At 34.3% G+C, this 23,254-nt stretch overlaps 2 protein-coding genes and 1 long non-coding RNA gene across 6 annotated transcripts in view; 2 read left to right on the top strand and 1 right to left on the bottom strand.

The window, feature by feature from the left end:
- LOC136340145 (uncharacterized) overlaps nucleotides 1–790 on the bottom strand; it is a 19,456-nt gene extending 18,666 nt beyond the window's left edge. Inside the window, exon 1 of the long non-coding RNA XR_010732262.1 lies at nucleotides 330–790. This is a non-coding gene — a long non-coding RNA (uncharacterized lncRNA). The remainder of the gene's footprint in view (nucleotides 1–329) is intronic.
- Esyt2 (extended synaptotagmin-like protein 2) overlaps nucleotides 1–14,329 on the top strand; it is a 15,123-nt gene extending 794 nt beyond the window's left edge. For 2 of the 4 annotated variants that reach the window (XM_066283902.1, XM_066283903.1), the window contains 19 exons: nucleotides 3,197–3,394; nucleotides 4,197–4,238; nucleotides 4,299–4,439; nucleotides 4,492–4,568; nucleotides 4,625–4,691; nucleotides 4,747–4,892; nucleotides 4,986–5,106; nucleotides 5,163–5,333; nucleotides 7,593–7,690; nucleotides 10,808–10,856; nucleotides 10,917–11,006; nucleotides 11,068–11,154; nucleotides 11,218–11,529; nucleotides 11,941–12,031; nucleotides 12,913–13,084; nucleotides 13,141–13,233; nucleotides 13,292–13,388; nucleotides 13,441–13,578; nucleotides 13,806–14,329. In XM_066283902.1, coding sequence (XP_066139999.1) covers nucleotides 3,197–3,394; nucleotides 4,197–4,238; nucleotides 4,299–4,439; nucleotides 4,492–4,568; nucleotides 4,625–4,691; nucleotides 4,747–4,892; nucleotides 4,986–5,106; nucleotides 5,163–5,333; nucleotides 7,593–7,690; nucleotides 10,808–10,856; nucleotides 10,917–11,006; nucleotides 11,068–11,154; nucleotides 11,218–11,529; nucleotides 11,941–12,031; nucleotides 12,913–13,084; nucleotides 13,141–13,233; nucleotides 13,292–13,388; nucleotides 13,441–13,578; nucleotides 13,806–13,880 — 2,265 coding nt within the window. In that variant the 3' untranslated portion in view covers nucleotides 13,881–14,329. Of the gene's footprint in view, nucleotides 1–3,196; nucleotides 3,395–4,196; nucleotides 4,239–4,298; nucleotides 4,440–4,491; nucleotides 4,569–4,624; nucleotides 4,692–4,746; nucleotides 4,893–4,985; nucleotides 5,107–5,162; nucleotides 5,334–6,235; nucleotides 6,322–7,592; nucleotides 7,691–10,807; nucleotides 10,857–10,916; nucleotides 11,007–11,067; nucleotides 11,155–11,217; nucleotides 11,530–11,940; nucleotides 12,032–12,912; nucleotides 13,085–13,140; nucleotides 13,234–13,291; nucleotides 13,389–13,440; nucleotides 13,579–13,805 lie in introns of all 4 variants that reach the window. The other 2 variants (XM_066283906.1, XM_066283904.1) reach the window with 2 other exon arrangements.
- Nucleotides 14,330–16,197: 1,868 nt separating this feature from the next.
- On the top strand, nucleotides 16,198–20,404 carry LOC136340067 (uncharacterized). The gene is made up of 4 exons (XM_066283785.1): nucleotides 16,198–16,397; nucleotides 17,307–17,462; nucleotides 17,717–17,870; nucleotides 20,187–20,404. Exons 1-4 carry the CDS (start codon nucleotides 16,305–16,307, stop codon nucleotides 20,300–20,302), a joined length of 519 nt encoding a protein of 172 aa, XP_066139882.1. The 5' UTR covers nucleotides 16,198–16,304; the 3' UTR covers nucleotides 20,303–20,404.
- The last annotated feature ends 2,850 nt before the right edge of the window (nucleotides 20,405–23,254 follow it).

Raw genomic sequence — 23,254 nt, forward strand, 5'->3', positions numbered from 1 at the left:
CATTATTATTAGTTAATAAATATATCTTTAAATACAATATTTTTTTCTGGATTTCATTGCGAGAAACCAAAAAACCACATACGTTTCGATTTTCAATTTAAAAATCACTCTACTTAAGTGAGTTTGCACTTCAGTTGGAGATCAAACACCCCTACATGAAGTGGCACATACTGATCACCTGTCGAGATGAAGTATTGTAATTCGCAGACGTAAGTCGTCATGGCGACAATCGACCAAATTGAAGTAATCGCAACTTACTTAACATCATTCATTAATGAGAGTCATTGATAAATGATTTTGTTTACATTAAAAAACGTTTTAATACTCACTTGATGGAAAAATCGAATATTGCACTTGACCCTATAGGCAGGAAAGTATAATTCTAATTCCAGACTATATCAAAGTTCTAATTTTTTATTCCAAAAAATGACAACGTAAATGTTCCATATCCTCTTTTGGATTTTTTATTTCTTGTGGAAAAAAGAATAGACATGTGAAATGTTTATAAAAATAAATTTATGTAGGCCAATTTTTCTATTTTAGTTCCTTTGGCAAAATAATGCACAAACACCAGTCTCTAACCCGGTTTAATTTTATTAGGAAACGCCAAAACAGACAAGAGTACGTTTACCTCTAGCAAATTCGACCCGACTATTCAGTTGAATTAAGTTAACTTCATTACTAACTATTAAACGTCGACTTGTCTTAAGCAAAAAATAACAGGAATGATAGGAACGAAGTTTTCCATCCGAGTGAATTTAATGAAGCAGTCGATGTTAGAAGATCGAAGACTGACATATGACAACTGACACTATTGAGGATTCTAGGTTGGGTTTAAATATATATTATTTTTTGAAAAATAATCAGAGTATTGATTGCCATAGTGTGTACTATCGTCGAATACTATTGCAACCAATATGTATGACAGATATGACAGCTATCTCTTTCAAACTTCAATTGGTTACTTTGGATGTTTTGGGATGGTCAAAGTCACTTTTTAAATCTTAACATAACAAATTCGAGGAAAATGTTGGATAGAATTCATATTCTACGATAGCAACATACAAAGATGTAATAATATACAAGGGGCTTTCTTAAAAAAAAAGGGTGAGGCTTGTGACAATTTTTTGAGCGACCCCGTAAGTTGAGGACTACGTTCAGCTTATAGTTCTGTCTCCATTTTATAACTTTGAGGTTGTAAAATACTTGGTGGACAGGTATATTTGAGACACCTTGTATAGTAATACTTGTTGGTAATGTTTCTATAGTAGAACTCTTTCTACAGCTCTACGGACGTACTAACAGTTACAGATTTTTGATTTCTAGTTTAGCAATTTCTTAAATAGCTGAATATGGTGGAAAGATATTTTAACGGTGGTACCTGGTTATTCACCTGTATAGATAGGTAGCTCAATCTGAGTAACGTTGAAATAGCAAAAATCCTGATGTCTTGTGTCGATCCCTATTAATAGGCTTCCAATAAAATCTATTTTTAATCATTCTTAAATAAATATGTGTACCTGATATAGCTAGTTGTAAAATTCCAAGTAGGCATAACAAATAGGTACTTACTTCTAAACAAAAATTGATAAGCAAGCTTTTGTGCAAGTTGTAAGTACGATGCAGTTACAATTTAAATTTTTTGTAAATATTTCAAAAAAACTGTAAAAAGGAAAGTAAGAGATTGTTAAAAACTTTTTTAACAGTTAAAAAACTGCCGTGAGATTTTTCTCAGAACTTCTCATAATTTCCAACTTATAGCGTGATATTACCAATCCTTCTGTATTGATACGACGAATGTTTTTTCTTCGACAATAAACATTGTTTGTGGAAATATATTTGCGGTTTTTTTCCTGAGATGCTGCGCGTTGCTTTGTCATATCCATCATCCATTTGTGTATGGTCATCCTTAAGTGTTTAGTTCCTTCATCTTCTTATTTTGACCTTCTATGGCCTTTCCCGATTTACCTCAAAGCGCCAAGCTGTGATGTTATAAAACGTCATTCCATCGGCAAGCCCACGTCCAGCCACATCTTGGTTTTATCCATTGCAGATCCATTTTTGTGTCTTGCGCCTCTGCTACCTTTCTCTCCCTCTTCCGGGGCTCGTTCACCGGACTCGGGGAGGAGGCAACCAGGGGTCATCAGTAGAGGTGCAGAGGCGTTTTTGACCTCAATGTAAAAGTATCTAAAAATGCATTTCATTTTTCTGTAAGAAGCGCATATACTGCATGTGCTCCCACATGCATTTCTACATAATAAACTATGGTAAAAATAGAGTGAATATTCCTATTGAATTAGAGAAACCACCATTTTTTGCCAAAATTCTTGTGTTAAGATCTTGCGATCTAGGAAGCTAAACTAGTCCCAACAGGTGTAAACAGGTGATAGGTGTAGATATTTCTGAGGCCTACCCTTGTACCCATTTGATTCAAATTTAAATAATTAAGTCTGAAAAATCTTTAATGCGTTATCAAAATTATTACTGACTCTCTAGGATAGTTGAAACTTATTCCGCTACAAGCTGCATTGATTTTTGAATTCGTTAAGTGCTACTTTTAACCTGCAAATGCGTGCGGTATAGCCACTTCAAGGTGCGCTCGTAAGAAAACAAAAAATCAAACTTTCCAGATTTATAAGTGTTTTTATAAAAACTATAGATCATCCCAACATTTCGCTGTTAGGGCTCGTAGTCTGCTTGTAGTTGAAAAATGAGGCGTTAACGAAGGTTATAATAACTAGCGTTACGCTCACTAGAAGATAAATAAAAAATGTTATATCCAGGCGTAATTCAACATTTTCCAGTGAAATTGTAAATATTTTAAATTTCAGTCTATAAATCAAAAGTGCGATCGGTCATGTGTTATGAATTTTCACTGACAATACCATTAAAACCTGAATTATTTCCAGAAATTTATTTAAAACAACGAAACTTTCTAAAAAATGTATATTTGAAAATAACTTTTTGGATACTAATTCAAGATCGCGTGGTATTTGCTAATAGAATTGAACTTTTTTAATAGTTTTTCTACTTATTAATTTCGGCCATAGTTCTTACCAAAAAATGTCCCAAAAATTGAGCCGAACGACAAAACAACGTGTCTTATTGGCTGTGAAACGTGAACGCGAAATTTTCATAAAATAATTCTGAACGACGAACCATTTACTCACTCTGTACATTTTTCTTTGAACTGCAGGTCTCATTTATCGGAGTGGTGTACCTCGCTGGATATATGCAATGGTCTGTAGCATGGTTAATAGGCCCATTGGTGCTTTCAGTCATCCGGGAGCACTGGAAGCAGTCGCGTGACCAGCGAAGAAATGCTGCCAAGTTGGTAGCTCTATCTAGCGAAAAAGAAGTGGTTTTGGCCAGATTGAACGATCTGCCCGCATGGGTAGGTTTTTGTTATTTACCAAGAAGTCTATTGAAAAATACGAAAATCAATATAGATTTTTCATTAACATATAATTGTACGATTCGTACCACATTGTACGAAATTAAATTGTATTTTCTTCAATTTAGCATTCGTGAAAATTCTGAAATATTTGGCGAATACTCGCGACGAGGTGAAGGGGTGCAAGATTGGTTCCATTTTTAAAAATAACCGTTTTGTTGTTCTCTTTTTGCCTATTTAACCGTTCCATTTTTTCGCATATTCCAGATATTCTTAATTGTTTAAACGTTCCTTAAAGGAAGAATAGTTTCAAAATAAGAAATAAAATATTTCGTCTCTGTACTTTTTTGTCAAAGCGTTTAGATATGATGAAATTGAAATTTCTAACATTATTTCCCGAATATTTTGAAAAGATACAAAAGAACATTTAATTACACACTTAAAAAATACAATTTGTACATTTTTTTGGGGAATTCGGTAACTTTTCTATTTTTTAGTGTTTCAGAAACTCTAAGCAAAATGTGTAAATACCCAGGAAATCTGAAATCGGTTTCACAAAAGGCAACTTTTCTGGCATTTTCAATCTAATTGCTTCAATCTCGTAACCAATCTCTGTACGATTTTGATTTATCCTTAATTGTCAGGGTCCAATATTGATACAAAACAAGGAGTTTTCTCGGATTTTTCCGAATATTTGGAATGGAAATTATACATACACAATGGTTTCGGACATTAATATTTAAATTATTCGAGATATTCAAATAAAGTTTTGCATATATTTCTTAATTGTTGATTTCTATAGGTTTTTTTCCCGGATATTGAAAGAGCAGAATGGCTAAACAGAGTAAGAAAATCTACCGTTATCACCAGCAAGTAGTTATTTCCCAATAAAAACTAACTTTAGATAATGAAGCAGTTATGGCCCTCTGTAAATCTCTTCGTGAAGCAAATAGTGAGGGATTCTATACAGCCTAAGCTCAAGGAGAGCCTAGAGAAGTTCAAACTTTCAGGGTTCAAGTTTGAGAGAATAATTTTGGGAACGGTGGTACGTTTTCCATTCTTTATCTATTTCAGGCTAGAATTTTTTACCTTTTCAGCCCTTCAGGATCGGTGGGGTCAAGGTATATGATAAAAACATCGACAGAAATGAAATAGTTATGGATCTGGATATTTTGTAAGCTCTTGTGGCGTTGTCTAACAAATTTTTACTTAACCATGTTCGATTCTTAGTTATGCAGGTGACTGCGATGTTACATTTTATTTATCCGGTATCAAAGGCGGAATTAAGGATTTCCAGGTAAAATCTCTCCCAAGGAGAATTAGGTTCACAGCACTGAATGATTTATTTACAGCTGCATGGCATGCTACGTGTCGTTATGAAACCCTTAATAACTTCCCCTCCCTTGGTAGGGGGCTTACAAGTGTTCTTCTTGAACAATCCAGATATCGATTTTGATTTAGTGGGCGTTGCAGATGTTCTCGATATACCAGGGTTGAGGTAATTTCCTGTGTGCTCCATTAGGCACTAAAAAATATTAATTATTTTCCTCCTCGATTCCCATTCCTTCTATAACCTTCTCATAAATTTTAGCGATATTTTGAGACGTATTGTATTGGAAACTGTGGCTAATTTGATGGTACTGCCGAATAAATTCCCTATAAAACTAAGCGAAGAAGTGGAAGCAATTGATCTGAAGACTCCAGAACCCGAGGTAATAATTACCTCATATGGTCTCATAATTATTCAGGCTCCCGTGTACCTAAATAGGGAGTGTTACGGGTCCATGTGGTGGAGGCCAAGCATCTAATGAAAAAAGATATCGGCATGCTTGGCAAGGGAAAGTCGGATCCCTATGCAGTTATAACCGTTGGAGCCCAGAATTTTAAGACCAAAGTCATCGATAATACCGTGGATCCTAAATGGGATTATTGGTGCGAGGTAAAGTAATTAATCTATTATTAGTCATTTATTGCACTAAACCATAACTGAAGCAAACAATGTGAGCTTGGTGAATAATTTTCGTGATGTAGACCTACCTTCAAAATTTTATTGCTATTCATATTGATTTTGAGTAAAAATTCGTCGAAAATTAACTGAGTTTAACAATGTTTAAGTTTGTTTATTTCTTATCGAACACCCATTTAGTTTAGCATATTTAAAATACTCGGGTAAATATTTTAGATTTTTTTATTAGAGTGTTATTATCATGCAATAAAAATTTATTTTTTTCGATGCTTATTATGTTGGGTAAGTCTAATGTGGAATATTTTTCTTAATCGATGATATAAATGTTTAGTGCCACTTTCTCGTATGAACACCGAGTCAGGGGGTTCCGTTTTTCAAAAAATAATCATCCTGTAGATTTCCATTATCAGTTCGCATACCTAGTTAAGTCATCCTTAAAAGGTAACGTATAAACTCAATTTGAGGTAAGTGCCTCGTAAAATCTGAAAGGTAGAAGGAAAAGATGGGAAACTATTATTCTAATATCTTGGTTTTTTGTACTTCAAAAACGAAAGCCTGAACACGCCAAGTTTATACGAGAACGTGACCTTCCCTCTGATTCTGATGTATCAAAAAACACCCTGTGTCAACATTTCCGATTAATCATATTTTGAACATGAACCGAAACGAGCTGAAAGTCATCGAGTTGTTGAGATATTCTCCGAAAGTAAAATTGGAATGAAATTAAAATTTTCTTTGAGGATCTTTCATTGAGCCTGCCTGCTTTAGCTTCAATAACACCTTAAATGTTTTCTATTTACCACACACATTAATTCTTTTTTGCTAGTGTTAACTGCCGATTTCTGATTTTTCGCTTTGTTTTGCAATTGAACTAGTTCAAAATACTGGAATCTAACGGACAGCAGCTCTACATCCACGTTTGGGATAAAGATGATACAGGAGACAACGAAAGCCTTGGAAAGTAAGAAATTCAATTACAAAACCGCTGAGTTTTTACCGAGAGTCGCTGGTTTTAATGGGAGCGTATGAGAAAGTTGTTTCGAAAACTAAAGTATCTTTTGTTAAAAAGCTTTCTGCTCACAGTAAAATCCAGGGCTTAAGATACCATAAACTCAGTTTTAGAAATTTGCTGGAATAATTAAATGTTAGGAATGATTATAACCGACCTCTTAAGAAAATGTATCGTACGAGGGTAGTTCGTTAAGGATATCTTCTTGTTTGAACTCTAATGTGCTTTCCCAACGTAGTTCACGTAAATCATTAAACATTGAAAGTGTCCCAAATGTATGTCACTTGACATTATGATAGATCCTTATGTTTTTTCATACATATACGTGACAGATAAATTTTTGTTCTATATTTTCTCGCTCTCTTTTATTTTGTTCTCTTATTCTTAACACGCAAATTTGAACTGAATACATTTATTTTTAAAAGAAGGGCCAGCGTGGAATCTCGCAATGACTCTAAACACCGAAAATGCGAAAGAATTAAAAGATTTTCGAAATGCGTCCTAAAGGTATCAGTTACCTAATAAAATCTAGACTCGATTTTCATTTTGTGTTAAGAGTGAAAAAACTTTGTTCACTTTTTACTTAATTTTTTCTAACATTAATAATTGCAACGTAAAAAATACGAGAAGAACTTTCGACGTGTTGTCTTTGAACAACCATCATCATTTTTTTCTTGAATGAGATTCTGATTTTTTTATAAAATTTTGAAATTAATTTTTTTTAAATATCACACATTCCGTCTATGGGCATATATGAGACATGAATGAATTCATACATTTATATTTTGAGATTTTTTAGTTACATTGTCCAAATATTTCTTATTTTTAATGGCGACTGATTTGTCTGAAGTTACTCATTGTCTAAAGTAAAGATGGCGCCCAAACTCAAGAGTAGCCAGTACGTTGATTATTTATGGTAGAATTTTTGGTCCTAAAGTAATTTAAGGAACGTGTCCCAGGTTTTGGGGTCAGTTAGTTTAGGACATGCCAACTTTGTCGATAATGCAAACGAAAGACATTTTATTGTGTGCACCAGTAATCTACATCTTTGATTTTTTGAGATCGAACACACTCCATGGCCAGCACTAAGGTAATTAATCAATATTGTTTTACCATTTTTGCACAAGCTTGATACTTAGTAAAATTATTGGCAAACCATAGTGATATTACATTTGCATACTTTTGTAACAAGAATAAACTGATTTTTCCATTTTTTTTATCAGGCTACTGTGAGTTCCATTGAAGCTCAATATATTGATTGTTCATGCTTTGATTGGGATCCGAAAGTCCCTGGCCAAGCGAAGGATGATTTTTTGGGAAGGTCTGATATCTTTCGCTTAAAATCGTGTGAAGTGCTTAATGTTTTTGCCCATATCTGCAGTTACTTAAAACATATTTGGTTAGAAGCTGTCCAGGGTTTTAATAATTACTATTTTTCTGCGAACAGCTTATAGCTTTTTAACGGACAAGTGTAATAATGACACGATTAATAATCGAAGCTACTCAGAAACATAAGATTATTAATCGCTTATTAACACACGCGGTAGTTAAAATACTTTTTGGTCAACTGTGTCATGAACAAACAAAATATAATAAAATTGTAGATGTTTCTAAATTTAACAATCACTTTAGTTACTTTAAAACGGATTTAGACTTCAGTCACGTACCGACCACGTGTCAAATATAGGCGCTGTGATTGGTCCGATGCAAGTAGACTTGGGTGCAATCGGTTTTATCAAATCAATCAACACAATCACTGCGATCAAAATTGCTACTAAATTTAACACATTTTCGGAGCGCGAAAAATTATATAAACACATCATATGTTTAACAATGATGTTGAAAATGCATGTTTAGTACTGGTGATAAAATTAAATCCATTTTTATACATTTTAAAAAGTAATTTTTATTGTTCTGGGGATTTTGTAAGTGGTGTTTTCAAGGTGTTTGTAGAAAAATTCGTTCCGAGCGAGCGGCGTTTTCTAATTCCGCTTTTTCGGTAACTAATAGTTGAATTTTTGCTAATTGACTGTTCAAAATTCTTATTACGTGACTTTTGCTTTTTTCCTTTTTAATCGAAACGAGCTTCTCTAGCAGCTTAGGAATTTAACTTTTTTTCCTTAAATTTCAAACAGCTTTCGTGCCTGCATACACATACATAATACACAATATAGAAACTACATTCAGAATTCGCAATGGAGCGTTATTGAAGCCTGTAGACAGATGAAAGTTCGATCGATGGAACACTTGGACCGAAATTTTGAATTGAGACCAATTCCAAAAAGGCATATTTCGACAATGATAGACATTGCCAAACTGAAATATTACCAGCACTTTGAGCGTCTGATTGAATTTGGTGAACTTGTAAATCTACTAGATATTGTTACTTTGCGCAACCCATAGTTCAGGAAAAGCGTTATTGTTTATTTTGTGTTTAAAATTTCAGCAACATATTTCATATTATTATTTGAAATTTGAAGGTTCGTCTTAGTTTAAGAAAGAGGAGTGCTAATGTCACCAAGCTACAGCAGGATAATTTCTCTGCTAAATTTGAGCTAAAGCGAACCCCACGTTTAGCTTATACCTCCCATTTTAATAATTTAAAGTTAATTTAAACCTTCAGTTAAAATTAAAATTACATGCAGAAATCGGGTAGACTTGCACTTCTGCACAAAAGATATGACTTGGATTAATTTAAATGACTTTTTTAATGTTTAACGACAAAAGTTTCATTTACTAACTCTTAATTAGCCATTAAAGTTTCCCGTTTTAACTGCATTTGTTTTGACATAATTTTGACAGCTGTAGGTTTTAAAATGGCGACCCAAAGTTTAGGGACAACTGATGCAAATACTCCCAAGTCTCTTAGGGCCATTTGCACCGGTCTTCCTTATGTTGACGTTAAAATTATATGGCTGCGACTAAAACATTTATTGGTTGGCAAATTTGCCAGGTAAAAACGTATTTTAGATGAGAAATCTTAAGGTTTTCTTTAATCTTGAAATCTCACTTAAATCTTAAGGTCACACACTAAATTTAACGAGTGGAGTAAATTGGGTTTAAATCTGGTCTTTAGACACTCCGACTTTTTGTTGAATGATCGCTGGTATCCTCACCAATACACGTATGCAACCCTGCGTATCGATTTCATTAACAGTCGCTTATGCTTCAGTCTTATTTTTCCTAGATGCGCTCGTTTCATGCTCAACCACATAGTAGTTAGTTTGCCATAACTGCTCTCTGTAATTATTTATTTTTATACAAATGATACGGATTTTCTGTGAGCAAAATTCATTGTAATATCATCGTCTTTTGTGTTGCCGCAGTTTTACTTCGACTCTGTGAAGAGTTCAGTTGAGGCGGCCTTGCTGGATCTGCGCGTATTTGATAAAGATAAGGTTCACAAGGATGAAGCGTTGGGAAGGTACTTGGACATGAAACGATTAGGTAGTTGCATTAAGAGCACCTCTAGCAGTATCATGTAGGACTGTAGCTGGACAAACCACGTAGCTCATGACTCACTTTTATCACCAGTTATGTCCAGTTTTTCTATAACTATGTTTACATATAAAGTGAAAAGGGGCTACATTACCAAACTTTTTGAAAGTTTTCTATCAACAACAAAATATAAATATACGGGGTATCCAAAAAGCGTGTAACCGGCAAAGAATTCTCAAGAATGGGTGGGATTTATAAATTGTGTGTGTGTGGGTGTTTTTGAATTGGATTCTTAGGATATAATTATCTTCTTATGTTTTACTTCCGATTCCGGGCAATGACTAATGCGTCCTAAGGACAATTGTTTTCCGAAGAATTTATATGAAATTTTTCGTTTTATACAGTTCAAGTGGCGAAAATAACTTTCAAATTGTTCAATATGGTGAAGGGCAATGTCCACTTTTCGATTTATGAATTTGGGAAAATCTGCTACGATATGAAAAACATCATTGCTGAAAATTTCATGTTTTTGTAAAAACGCTTTATTCAATAAAGGCCAAACTTATATCGGAAAGTGCTCATCGTCATTTTCTATCTGATATAGTCTGAAAAGAACGTCTAACACTCAACATTGAAAAGTTGTAAAAAACGTTTAATTAGAAAAGTATCAAATTGGAAAATTCGTCCGTAAAGAAAACTGTAGTTTATGTATCCTCTTTTTACTCTCTATGGTTGTTGTAAAAATATTCTCAGAATTTACCAGTATTTTTTGGTGACCTCCTCACTCTGAAAATCAGTCAGTGAACTGTACACAATACAGTCCAAGAGTTTTCTTTCTACCGCACTAAAGTCACTTCCATTTTGCACCTTCAATATGGATTGTTAATGCCCGACAGTACGTTCGTTTCATACCTAATTCTTTATTAGATTTTGCCTGTACTAACTTAACATACGATTATCTCATAAGATTTAATCAACAGCTTGCATGTTTGTTTTCCAGAGCTACAGTTGAAATATCAAACATTGTCTCCAAAGGAACAGAAAATACCGTAAGTTATCTAAACGGTTTACGGTGAAATCCCAAACACATTAGCGTCTTATCTTCACAGTGGGTGGTATTGGAACAAGCTAAACATGGCATGATCCATCTAAGATTTACGTGGCTCTCCTTGAGTAAAGATTACAACGATTTAAAATCCGTAAGTTTTGTCCATTAGCCGCAGCTTTCCATTTTTATTTAACTACAAAATTTATATGTAGATTTTAGCAGAAACTCAAATGCTCCAGGTCTCCACATTAAGCACGAGCTTATTCACGGTTTTCGTGGATTCCGCAAAGAATCTTCCTGTAAGTCAGCGGTCCCATGCATCCATGATCATATTACGATATATGTAGGTATCGTCTTTTTAGCAAGCCAGAATGTCTACCAAGCCAGATCCGTATGTCACCCTGCGTGTCGGAGGCACCACCCAAGAAACTGCCCATATAATGAGGACAATTCATCCGGTTTGGGAAAACGGCTTCACGTTCTTGGTGGCCAATCCAGAAAACGATTCCTTTTATTTGAATGTCTTAGATAAAAAGACCAATTCGGATATTGGACATTTTACCTTTAAAATAAAAAGTTTGGCAGATAAGCCAGATTTGCAGGTCATCAAGCAGCCATTCCCTTTGTCCAAGTCCGGGCCGGAAAGTAAAATTGTGCTGTCAATGCATTTAAGGGTATGTCTAGAAATAGATTTATTGCATGTATACAGGGCAGGAACTTACGATCGTTGAAATCTTTTACACATGCGAGGCTGTTAAGAAAATGTCAATTATCGCTAAAAAGTTGCATACGGTGATTCCTAAAAGTATGGAAAAGCTAAATGACCTCACCAACTGCTGAAAATATATCGATGAAATCTAAGGATCAGTAGCAAAAAATCATTCCTCATTCTGTAGCAGTTGCGCAGACGTTGATGAAAGTTGCATTACTTTTGAGATCCCATATTTTTGGAATACTCTGTGTATCGTATTTTACTGTCTTTTAACATCAAGCAAATTCCAGTCAGAAGGATGATTTGGTATTTTCGAAAATGTATTATGAAAAGTCAGTAGCTTGAAATTTTAAAGTAATTTTTTTTCTCATAGATTCTTAAACGAGTACAAGAAGAACAGCCTCAAAGTAGTCAACCAATGCCACTTGAAAGGACGGAATCCACTATTTCGACAGCTTCAACAGGTATGGCATTGGATATGCTATTGATACAGGTCACCTACACATCAGAACACAGCTACATCTCAGAAACTACAATTGTAGTAGTCTGAAGTAAGAAATTTTGGATATGAACATGACCAAAAATAGTGGCCAGTTCTACTTCAAATGAGTAAAATTATACGAATTCTAAAAGACAACCGCTACACCTGAGGCCACTTTTGACTATAGGGCGTAATATTCGAAAAATTTTGGCCAATTAAGTTTTGTCTCTAGATTAGACAGCTTCGAGAAAATTAATAAATTTTGAAAAGTCTCTACAATACAATTCAATTCAATTCATTCACACATTAAAACAAAATTATCTATAATCGTTGTGGCTTAGTCATCTATTCAGTGGTTTCACCAAAAAAAATATGTGTTAAATGCACACGTGCAGGTTACCGCACGTACGCTACTGACAATTGACTCATTGTCGACAAACATTTTTAACACTGACACGTGCCACCTTATTTTGCACTTTAAGAGAAGCTTTTTACCACACATGTGCGGTAAAAAGCTTCTATTGAAGAGATAGACGACTTTACAGCACGCCCGCAGAACTTTGACCATTCCATACATTTTCGGCGCCCTTGTAATATTGAGGCCGGCATATGCTCTCATGGAGCTATATGGTCCAATGTTAAAACTTCTTATTTTGTCGCGAGGTGCAATCCCACAAGACACCTGGCCTGGTCTCCTGGCGACCGGGTAATATGGGATCCACCCTAGATAGTCTCTGCTCTACGGCATCGGGCCTTATGTCGGCCTAATGCGTCGTAGGGGAGAGTCATCATCACCCCAGATGAATGTGCACTGATCAATCTAAACTGACATATGTTTACTTGCTTAATATGGATATTTTTTAGATTCAACTCAAGCCCTTTTTAAACCTTCAGATGGGCTTCCTTCAGCTTTAAAGCAAACAGAACCAAGCGGCATTGAGGAATTAATTGAAGATTCTACGGTTTTATCTTTAAATTTAGCTCCTGAAATAAATACAGGGGAACAATTAATACACAGAAATCCTAGTGTAACAACGTAAGGAGCGTGAATCTATTTCCTGCGGTTTTGTTTGATTTGTGATTTGATCGCAGATCTGCTGGGGAAGCTGGTTTAGGAAGAATACAGTTGACTTTGAGATACAGCGTGCAGAGGCAGAGGCTAATTGTAGTTGTACATAAAATTGCGTGAGCATCTTACGAGATTAGCTTCATATCGAAATGTTTGCTGGGGTCTCTTTTTCAGAAACATACCTCTTAAGGATCCGTCCAATATACCAGACCCTTACGTGAAGCTTTATTTGTTGCCGGAAAGAGCGAAGGACAGTAAAAGGAAAACACAAGTTGGTCTTCCCATAACATCAAGTGTTTAAAGTAAATGGGCTTGATTTTCAGGTGATTAAGGACAACTGCAATCCAGTCTTCGATGAAACATTTGAATATGTGATAAACCAAGCAGAGTTGGTGGGGAAACGTCTAGAAGTCACTGTGTGCTCCCAAAAACAACTATTCACCAATAATAGCTTGGGGCAGGTAAGTTCCTATATCCGGCTCTGTTAAAACGTTCGTCTAGCCAGGGTTGAAATTGCAAACATGCCCACCCTGCTCCTACGTATTGCATAATAATAGCGAAAAATTAATTACTAAAATTCCAATCTGCGATCTCCGATATCGATCGCAGGCACGTCTTTTCTAAAAATTATCTTTTGTTTATTTCATTTTTTCTTGTAAGTTTGTTTCCAATAACTTCTTTTTTCAAGGTGATCCTTGATCTTAGCCAACTGAATTTGACTCAACCATACAATGCCTGGCTGGATCTGGAGTGTCAAGATTAAATCCAGAAAATTTCGGATTTGTATGTGTTGCCTTTACAGTTATCGTTAAAAAAAATGATGTTTCGCCCGGCCATTTATTGAACGCATGACAAATTACCTCTAACATACATTTTTTTAATGATTTTTAATGATAAAATGCACTTTATTAAATTTGAGAAGACATACAAGACTAAAGAGCTTAATTTATTCTTCTGATGGTTTTCTATACATTATTGTACTCCTATTATACTGTATTATTAGGCTATGCTTTGAACCTTTATAATTAACTGCCAACTTTAATCGTTTTTGATGCTACTTGTCCATATTTGTATAATTTATTTTTGCATTTTTTTACTCCATGAAGTACAATTTGAATTATTACAAATTATTGTTGCTTTACTAATATTATAGTATTATTATCGTCGTACTATTGTGAATTAAAGGAAATATATATATATATTTTGTTGTCAGTTACAGTGTTTTTGTTGCATTGAAAAAGTCCTTACTGTAGGCAAAACTTCTTGCTTGTACTTTATACAGGGTGTTTCTCAAATGTAAGGTAAAACTTTAGGAGACTATTCTCCGAGTAAATTTAAGAATTTTTTGTCCTTTAACGATTTTAAGGGAAATGCTTTGTTCCCTAGATACAAAGCCATAAATGTTTATTAACAAATTGTTTTATTTTTTATTAAAATGGTTAAAATAAGCGTAACAAGATAGTGTGAATCTTGAAAACAGCACTAGTAAACACGTTGGATTCCATTTAAATTAAATACGTTTCCAAATTTGTCACTTTTAATCTTTTTTTATCACGAATATCTACACAAGTGTTGAGATGACTCACGTGCATTTCATGTATGGATTTGCCGATAAAAATTCGTTACGGGTTAGGCAATTTCACATTCAACGATTTTCCAATCGTAACGTTCCCAATCGAAAAATGTTCGAAAAAATCATCTACGTCTTTGTGAAATGGGTAGATTAAAAGGAAGTGGGGGTGCAGGAAGGCCAGTAACAGTGAGAACTGCAGATTTGGAAGGAAATGTACTAAACTAATAGAGGAAAATCCAGGTACTACTACTAGAAAAATTGGAAGAGTTTTAAATGTTAGTAATAAGACTATGCGGAAAGTTTTGAGGGACGTTTTGATATGCTCGTACTACATACAACGTATTCAGGCTCTTCTCCCTACAGATTTTGTCTTTAGGATTGCATTTAGTCAATGGCTTTTGCACACATTGGTGCAAATTCCGCAACTACTGTCGTTGATTCTTTTTATCAATGAAGCAAATTTCTTGAGAAATGGATAGCCCCCATAAATTTTTGCCTCACGTTTAGGAACCACACAGTATAATAGCTGTTTAATGCAGTTAAATAAAGTTATTTAACGAAATAAAAAAAAACAATTATTATTGTTTCAAATTTTCCAAATCGGTAGCGGCGTGATCAGCGGTTCTATGTCCACTGATACAATATGCAAAGTTTCTCAATGCAAAAGTACAATCATCCGTGCTAATTGCTGTACTTTACTGAAATGATAGGGAATGTTTTTAGTTATTAGAATTAAAATACTTCCACCCAGAAGCCACTTAAGAAAAACACCTTAAATCAAAGATATTTGGGCACTGAACCCCTTTTCATTGGAATTCTTCCTTAAAGAGACCTTCTAGTTGTTATTATCCCTTTACCTTATTTCCTGCAACAGATCTTTTTGCTTTTTTCTTCGACAATGGAAAAAGTTTCTGAATGTACGTTTTTTTTTTGTATTCGGCCGTGCTTAGGTATTTGGTCACTTTATCCTTTGTTTACCTTCTATGGTTTTTCCTCTCCTACTTGTCTCAAAAAGCTGATTTGTGATGGGGCAATGGGCAGTTCCATGAGCCGGCCCGTGTTCAGGCATTGCCCGGTTTTACTCATTGCAAATCCATCTCTCTGCCTTCCGCGTCCGTTATCTCTCTCTCCTTTCGTCAGGGTTGAGTTCCCGGACTCGAGAGAGGAGACATCCGGGGGTCACCACGTGGAGGTGCGGATATATCTTTGACCCCCATACCTTAAAATTTAACTACAGCTCAGTCTGATATTTTTCTTCGTTTCGAGCACTTTGACCGTTAATAATTGATAGTTCTAAGCAGCATGAACAATTATGTATAGACAGCCCACTCAAAAAATGCGATAGCTTCGTTTTTTCCTATCCAGCAAAAAATTCTTAATTTATGGTTGATCTATAACTGTAACTAATTTGTGACAAAATATTTGTACATGATCCTTTGTTGATTTACAACATGAGGCAAGTCGTCTATACTATGACTGCGTGTAAAATTTATGTTCTGCAAAATGAGCGTGCTTGCTGATAAAATTAAATGAAGATAACGCAATGAGATACTATAATGGAAAATATCATGGCATTCATTACCGTTAAGTTAGAGTTGATGACAAAAAGTAAAAATGCCATTAAGTTGTAAGTGTTTAGGGAAATTTTCTTTTTGTTGCCCGTGTAAGCTTAATGTTCTGGGCTATGCTTCAGGATGTCTAGGAATTGTAAGTATTAATCATTACAACCATATTACATTCTATTCTGCAATAAACTGATTTATTATCTGTTTGTCATGAAGGAATAGATATACAGTCATTTACCGAAAAGTTGACACCTCGTTAATCTCGAAAAATGGGGACTTTTCGGAAAATTCGCAAAATACGTCAAAACTCCTTTTAAGGAGGATGAATTTTTATATAAAATTCAACACCCAAATTTATCCCTCATGCACGGTACGTCCACCCTCTCAAAAATTTAAAATCGTATGAGGGGTTATACAACACCTCAAATTAAGTCTTTCAAAACTACCTTCAATGGTGTACTGTGGTTTAAAATCTATCTATTAGTTCTTGTGGAGAAATGCTGTAAATTTCGTAAAAAATGAAATACAAAAAATTTGCTAAATAGTATGTAAACAATGAAAAATTAATAATGAGAATAAGAAATTGGTTTGTTTTGGACTTTGTGCCACAGTTTGTAGTAAAAAAAAAGTAAATAAATAAAGATTATCAAAACTGAACGCAAAATCGAAAACAAACAAATTTCCCATCAACAAACAAGTTTTTTTTATTGTTTACATATTTATTAACAAAATTTTTGTATTGTATTTTTGACGAAATTTATATCTGTTTTCTCTAGACCTAATAGATAGATTTTAAATCACAGTATACCAATGAAGGTAGTTTTGAAGGAATTTTAATTTGAGATGTCACATGACCCCTCGTGCCATTTAAAATGTTTGAGAAGATTCCTGTGAGGCGCACAAAGGTGAATTCTGAGAGTTGATTCGTATATAAAAATTCGGCCTCTTCGAAAACTGTTTTGATGTATTTCTGCTACTTTCTGAAAAATGCTAATTTTTAAAGATCAACTGATGGACAGGAGTAAAGTTGTATATTTTTTTTCTGTTTTAGATATGGAGATTAATATTGCTAGTTTTTATTTCGACTTCATTGTCCAAAGTTACCAGCTACGATCCTAATATATATTCTATATTTCTATCCACCTTTCTAGCATACATTTCTGTGTCATTTGTGATAAACTGTATTTTTATTTACGGGATATGCAAAGTATGTAACAATAACGCGTGTATCTAAAAATTCCTGTTCAATAGCGCTTTGCGAACTTTGACTTGCTGCGTTTCTGTCGATTTTCGACAGTGTTAGCGCATTTCAAACCTAAACAATGAGTTACGTTCCAGCACACAAATCATGTTTGAAAACCTTTGTACAGCACTTTGGACGCGAATTTTTTGAGAGATTTTCGCAATAATAATCAAAAGAGTTTAAACTCATAGAGTGTGAAAACTGCAGTTTAATTTCAGAAGAGGATGTATTTCTTAATACCATATGTAACTATAGTTGCCCTGGAAATGGTTATTGGGGTGATGGTTTTATCCGGAATAATAATGATCCTGTTTTCTATAGGGGCGATCGCTATGGCCATATACTTTATTATTATAGCGATATTAATTATAGGTAAGTTGAGGCGAAAAAGTCATGTAATTTTCGGACACATAATAAATTAAGGCGAAGGTAGGGTCAATAAGTTAACGGAATTAGAGATAAACCCCCCTATTTTTACCAAAATTTATTAAGTGCCTGAAAATCCAAATGACAACTCATCAAACACACTATACACTTCACACCTCTCTTTACAAACCCTCCCGTTTAAAAGGTTGCAGATAGGGAAATGCCAATTAGCCTAAAATATATCTCCCTCAAATATACAGTGGGTCAAAAAAGTATTCGTACACAATGCTTTTCTGTAGTTTTAAATGTAATTATTGTTTTATGTAAATTTCCTTATACATACTAATATAATATCATATAACAAACGTCTTTAATTAGGTAACAAAGAAAAGTACTAACGCAACAAAGAATATTTAACAAATGGGCCGTTTTTGTAGGCACAAAAAGTATTCATATAATACACTTGACCGTACACCGTATCGCATGTCATATTTAAAAAGAGTGAAAAGACTAATACTTTGTATGCATTCCCTTTGCATTCACTATTGCCTGGAGTCTTCTGGACATTGATTCAACTAATTTTCGGGTCACTTCAGGGCTAATTTGTTGTCAACATTCTTGTAGTTTCGTGATTAACTGTGGACGAGATCGAATTTCATCCCTATTTAATTGTGATTCCAAATAAGCCCACAAATTTTCGGTTGGGTTTACGTCCGGTGACTGGGGCGGAGTAGGAAATAACTGTCGTGCATCATATAACAACCATTCCTTGGTTACTTTGGCAGTGTGTTTGGGATCATTGTCCTGTTGAAACAAATATGAATCCCGTATTCCCAATTTGGTTGCACTTCGGTTCAAATTGCCTCGGAGTATCTCCACATACTTCGCAGCATTCATGATACCATTGATGACAAGTTCGCCAACTCCCGTAGCACTCGTGCATCCCCACACTAGGACGCCGTCTCCTCCATGTTTGGTAGCTGGAATAAGATTCTTTGGATCTAATTCTTTATTGGGCTTTCGCCACACAATTTTTTTTCCATCTGACCCGAATATATTAAATTTGCTTTCGTCTGAGAATATTACGTTCTCCCAAAACGATAAAAGCTTATTTGCACGTGTCTTGGTAAAATCTAGAAGTTTTTTCTATTCATTTCACTTATGAACGGCTCCTTTCGAGCAGTTCTTTCTTTGAAATCAAATTCGTGAAGTCGATTTCTCACAGTTTGAGCACAGACGGTTTTGCCAAAATCTGTCTCAATGTGCTTTGCAATCTCCGAAGGTTTTAGGTTTTTTTTTTCACAAGTTTAAGGATTCTGCAGGTTTCTCGTGCGGTTAGTTTCTTTGGACCACCACTACGCTTAATATTATCTGCCGAGTCCTTTTTGAATTTTGAAACAATGTACTGGACAGCTGTATGAGAGACTTTAAGCATCTGCCCAATGCGTCGATAACTTAAATTTTGCTTAATGCTTTCTAACTTCTAATACGGGACATCCCAAAAAACGTGCAGAACGAAATTAGTTGCTAAAATGCATGCCGGTGGAATACCTGGACGCTCGGGGATCTACCGACAATATTAACGACGTAATAAGTTTCGAATATCGATTTGCGGCACATTGCCGCGGGCGCGCCCGCCGGAGGGTTAAATAATGTTACAATTCGATCTTATTGAACATCAGTTAATTCTTTGGAATTTCGACCCATTTTCCTGGACGTGCGGACTATTTCTGATAAAATTCCGAATAAAGTGATAAACATATTTGTGTTTGTATAAACCAACATCAAGAACTTGTATAAACATGTTTGCATTCTTTACGAAACAATATCTCAAAGAAAGCAAGTAGGTGTACGAATACTTTTTTGACCCACTGTAAGTGTTATGTGTTAATAAGTTTTACATGTTTGAGCGTTTCTTGATAAACTCTCTTAGCTGCGCATGTTTTCTTTTCAAATAGCCACTCTATATATTAATTAAAAATATGTAATATACTGTAAATACACATAATAAGTTTCGGCTTAAAGGCTTCGCTTAACTGTGGCTATCCAATCTCAGAAAACCCTATACAGGCTGTTGTAGTAACGTCTATGTTAAGGTTAGCATATTTTGCTTGTCTGATATAAATGCATAAATTCTTAACACATCATAACTTCGATGGCTAACAAGAAAATATGGCGCAACGGTTTTACCGAGCGATGTTTTGTTGCACCTCTACGGACGATTACAAATTTCAAGTCGAATTTCCAATTGGCCTCAAAATCGACAGAGAGGGTACTTTTATGTACAAATATCGAAAATAATGAAATTTCTATATATTTTAGGCATACACTTTACACTATGGCTTTACAACATCTTATTGTACAAAGAATTTCAACATGAATCTTTATTCAGGAATCAAAATGGAAGTCCTATTCAAATTACCGAAATGGCAAGTTAGCAATATACATAGTCGTGTGATGTTTGTTAGATTAGAAGAAATGTGATTCTTCGATATCTTCGAAATGAATTGTAACTGACAATAAACAAATTATACTTCTAAGCTTTTTATTGCGCTTGATGAATTTAGGACCTGGTTAAACAATGTCCGGTTTTTATGCTACATAGATGCGTTTTTCGAATTGATATGAGAACCGTCGAGATATTCTCGGACACACTACGATACAAAAAAATGAAAAAGGTTTTCTCTCAGGTCATTTTCATTCTACAAAAAATATACAGTTGTGGTCAAAATAATAAGAGTGGTAGTGTTAAATTTCAATATATTATCGCCAAATAGTTAATAAATAAATTACATACTTTGTAATGTATCACCAATATAGATTAACGTGTACTCATGAAAAAAAATGTAAAAAAAATAAAAATTATTCAAAACCACAAACTTTACAATATTTATAAAAAAAATATTAAATTTTTCTTGGCCAATAAAATAAGAGTGTTCTGTTTTTAATTTTTATTTTGGTCGAATGTTGATTAATTTTTTGTAAATCTTATTTGTTTACAATTCTTCGTTTATCTATTAACCGTTAGTATAGTTTTGAGTATCACCATGGGTCGTGCAAAGCATTGTAGTGCTGAAGAAAGGCGTATAATTTTGCAACTGAGAAGTGAGAACAAAACTTACAAATTCATTGCTGATGTAATCAAGCAATCCGAATGTATTATCGCCAAAGTTTTGAGGGATCAAAAATTAACTGAAATACCAACAGAGACTAGAGGCCGTCCAAGAAAAACCAGCAAATCTATGGATAGAAGAATTGTAAGAAAAGCAGTAAAGGATCCTTTTTCTACATCTTTTGGCATTAAACGAGATCTGGACCTACCAATCAGTACAAGAACTGTAAGAAGACGCTTACAAGAGATGAATCTTCATGGGAGAGTGGCAAGAAAAGTTCCGCATTTGAGCAAGAAGAACATCAAGCAAAGATTAGAATTTGCTAAATCCAACTTAAATGAGAATTACAATCGTAACTGGAAAAACATTTTATTTAGTGATGAAACCAAAATAAATTTGTTTGGATCCGATGGAAAACGGTATTTTAGACGATGTAAAAATGAAGAACTAAATTCTCGGAATACCTTACCAACTGTGAAACATGGTGGAGGAAACGTCAAATTGTGGGGCTGCTTTTCTTAGAATGGTGTAGGTCCGCTATATCTGATTAAAGAAAACATGACTAAAGAAATTTATATGGATATACTGGAAACTGTTATGCTTCCCTACGCCGAAATTAATATGCCCTTAAATTGGATCTATCAACACGATAACGACCCGAAACATACCGCCAAAGTTGTGAAACAGTGGTTCGTAACAAATAAAATTGAAGTGTTGCCCTGGCCGTCGCAATTACCTGACATGAAACCAATTGAAAACCTATGGAAGTATTTAAAAGAACAACTTGCAGATAAAAAAACTTCGAATAAAAGGCTTTTGTGGGAAAAGATTCAAAAAATCTGATACGCCACACCGGTAGAGCTTTGTCAAAAGCTCTAATTGATTCTATGCCCGAGCGATGCACCGCCCTAATTAAGCAAAAGGGACACGTTACGAAATACTAAAGTATATTTGTTTTTTTTTTGTTGAAAGTTCATGTTTACAATTTTTTTTCTCAAAAGAAGTGTATACTCTTATTTTATTGGCCAAGAAAAATTTAATATTTTTTTTAATAAATATTGTAAAGTTTGTGGTTTTGAATAATTTCTATTTTTTTTTTCATTTTTTTTCATGAGTACACGTTACTCTATATTGGTGATACATTACAAAGTATGTAATTTATTTATTAAATATTTGGCGATAATATATTGAAATTCAACACTACCACTCTTATTATTTTGACCACAACTGTATATATTCATGCTAAAAATTAAGCAGCAAAGCCCCATATTTAATTTTTATGCTGTAAAATAACGCTTTTACGGCTTAGGCTGAATGCCCGGGCAATAAAATAAGTCATACCTATTTCTAGCCGTTTTCAACATATTAATGAATTTCCTTCTTTTCTTGCTTAAAATAAAACCGTGATAAAACCTTTATTATAACGTGACATAAATTTATAAAATAAGAATTAATAGTTTTACGGTGAAACATTAAACTTACTTCAAGTACATTTGCTTAAATCGAATACTCTGTACATTAGCCAATGCGCTAAAATACAAATTAAATTTCCTTTCAAACTTGAATTATATTCCCATACCTAAAAAGTTTCACAATTTCCCCATTTAACATTACCTTAAAGTAATATTTATCTTTTACCAAGGGCTCGGAGGCACATTAATAAGATAATAAAAATAATAATACTAACGACAAAATTTCAATTTAAAAAGCTTTTTTTTGCAGCACCATTTTTTTGGGACACTCTATTGAAGTAGATTCTCAAATTCTTTGTTATTTAGGTTTCTAAAATTATTTTTCATAAATTACTTTTGAATTTTTGTTAAGTTTTACATTGTAAATTTAAATTAATTCTCATTACGAGCAGCATAGAAATGGCTTCGTATGGGAATACATGTGGCGTACGTTATATTTCTCACTCCGTTCATTCAGTGCTAGGGACAATTGAGTTAGTCCCTCCGTTTGGGCCCCTAACATGGGTGACAAACCCATCAACATATGTAAAAACAGTTATATCGATTTTTATATTTCGGTAAGGTGCAGATGGCGTGTTTATCAGTTAGTTCACTGCGACCTCCAACAACAAATAACTAAAGATCTTTTAAAATTTTCTGTTGCGACATCTAGGCGTGAATAGCTGAAACTAAAGTTTCAGACAAAGAAGAAACCTGCATACCTTTGCAACATTGCCATATTGCACACCTGATTCATAGAGGTCGCCACAAGTAAAAACTCGAATCAATACAAGATTAACTTTGGTCTCCTCATTAGATTAGAAAA

The sequence above is a fragment of the Euwallacea fornicatus genome, chromosome 7 (assembly GCF_040115645.1).
Source record: "Euwallacea fornicatus isolate EFF26 chromosome 7, ASM4011564v1, whole genome shotgun sequence".
In the NCBI taxonomy this organism is placed as follows: domain Eukaryota; kingdom Metazoa; phylum Arthropoda; class Insecta; order Coleoptera; family Curculionidae; genus Euwallacea; species Euwallacea fornicatus.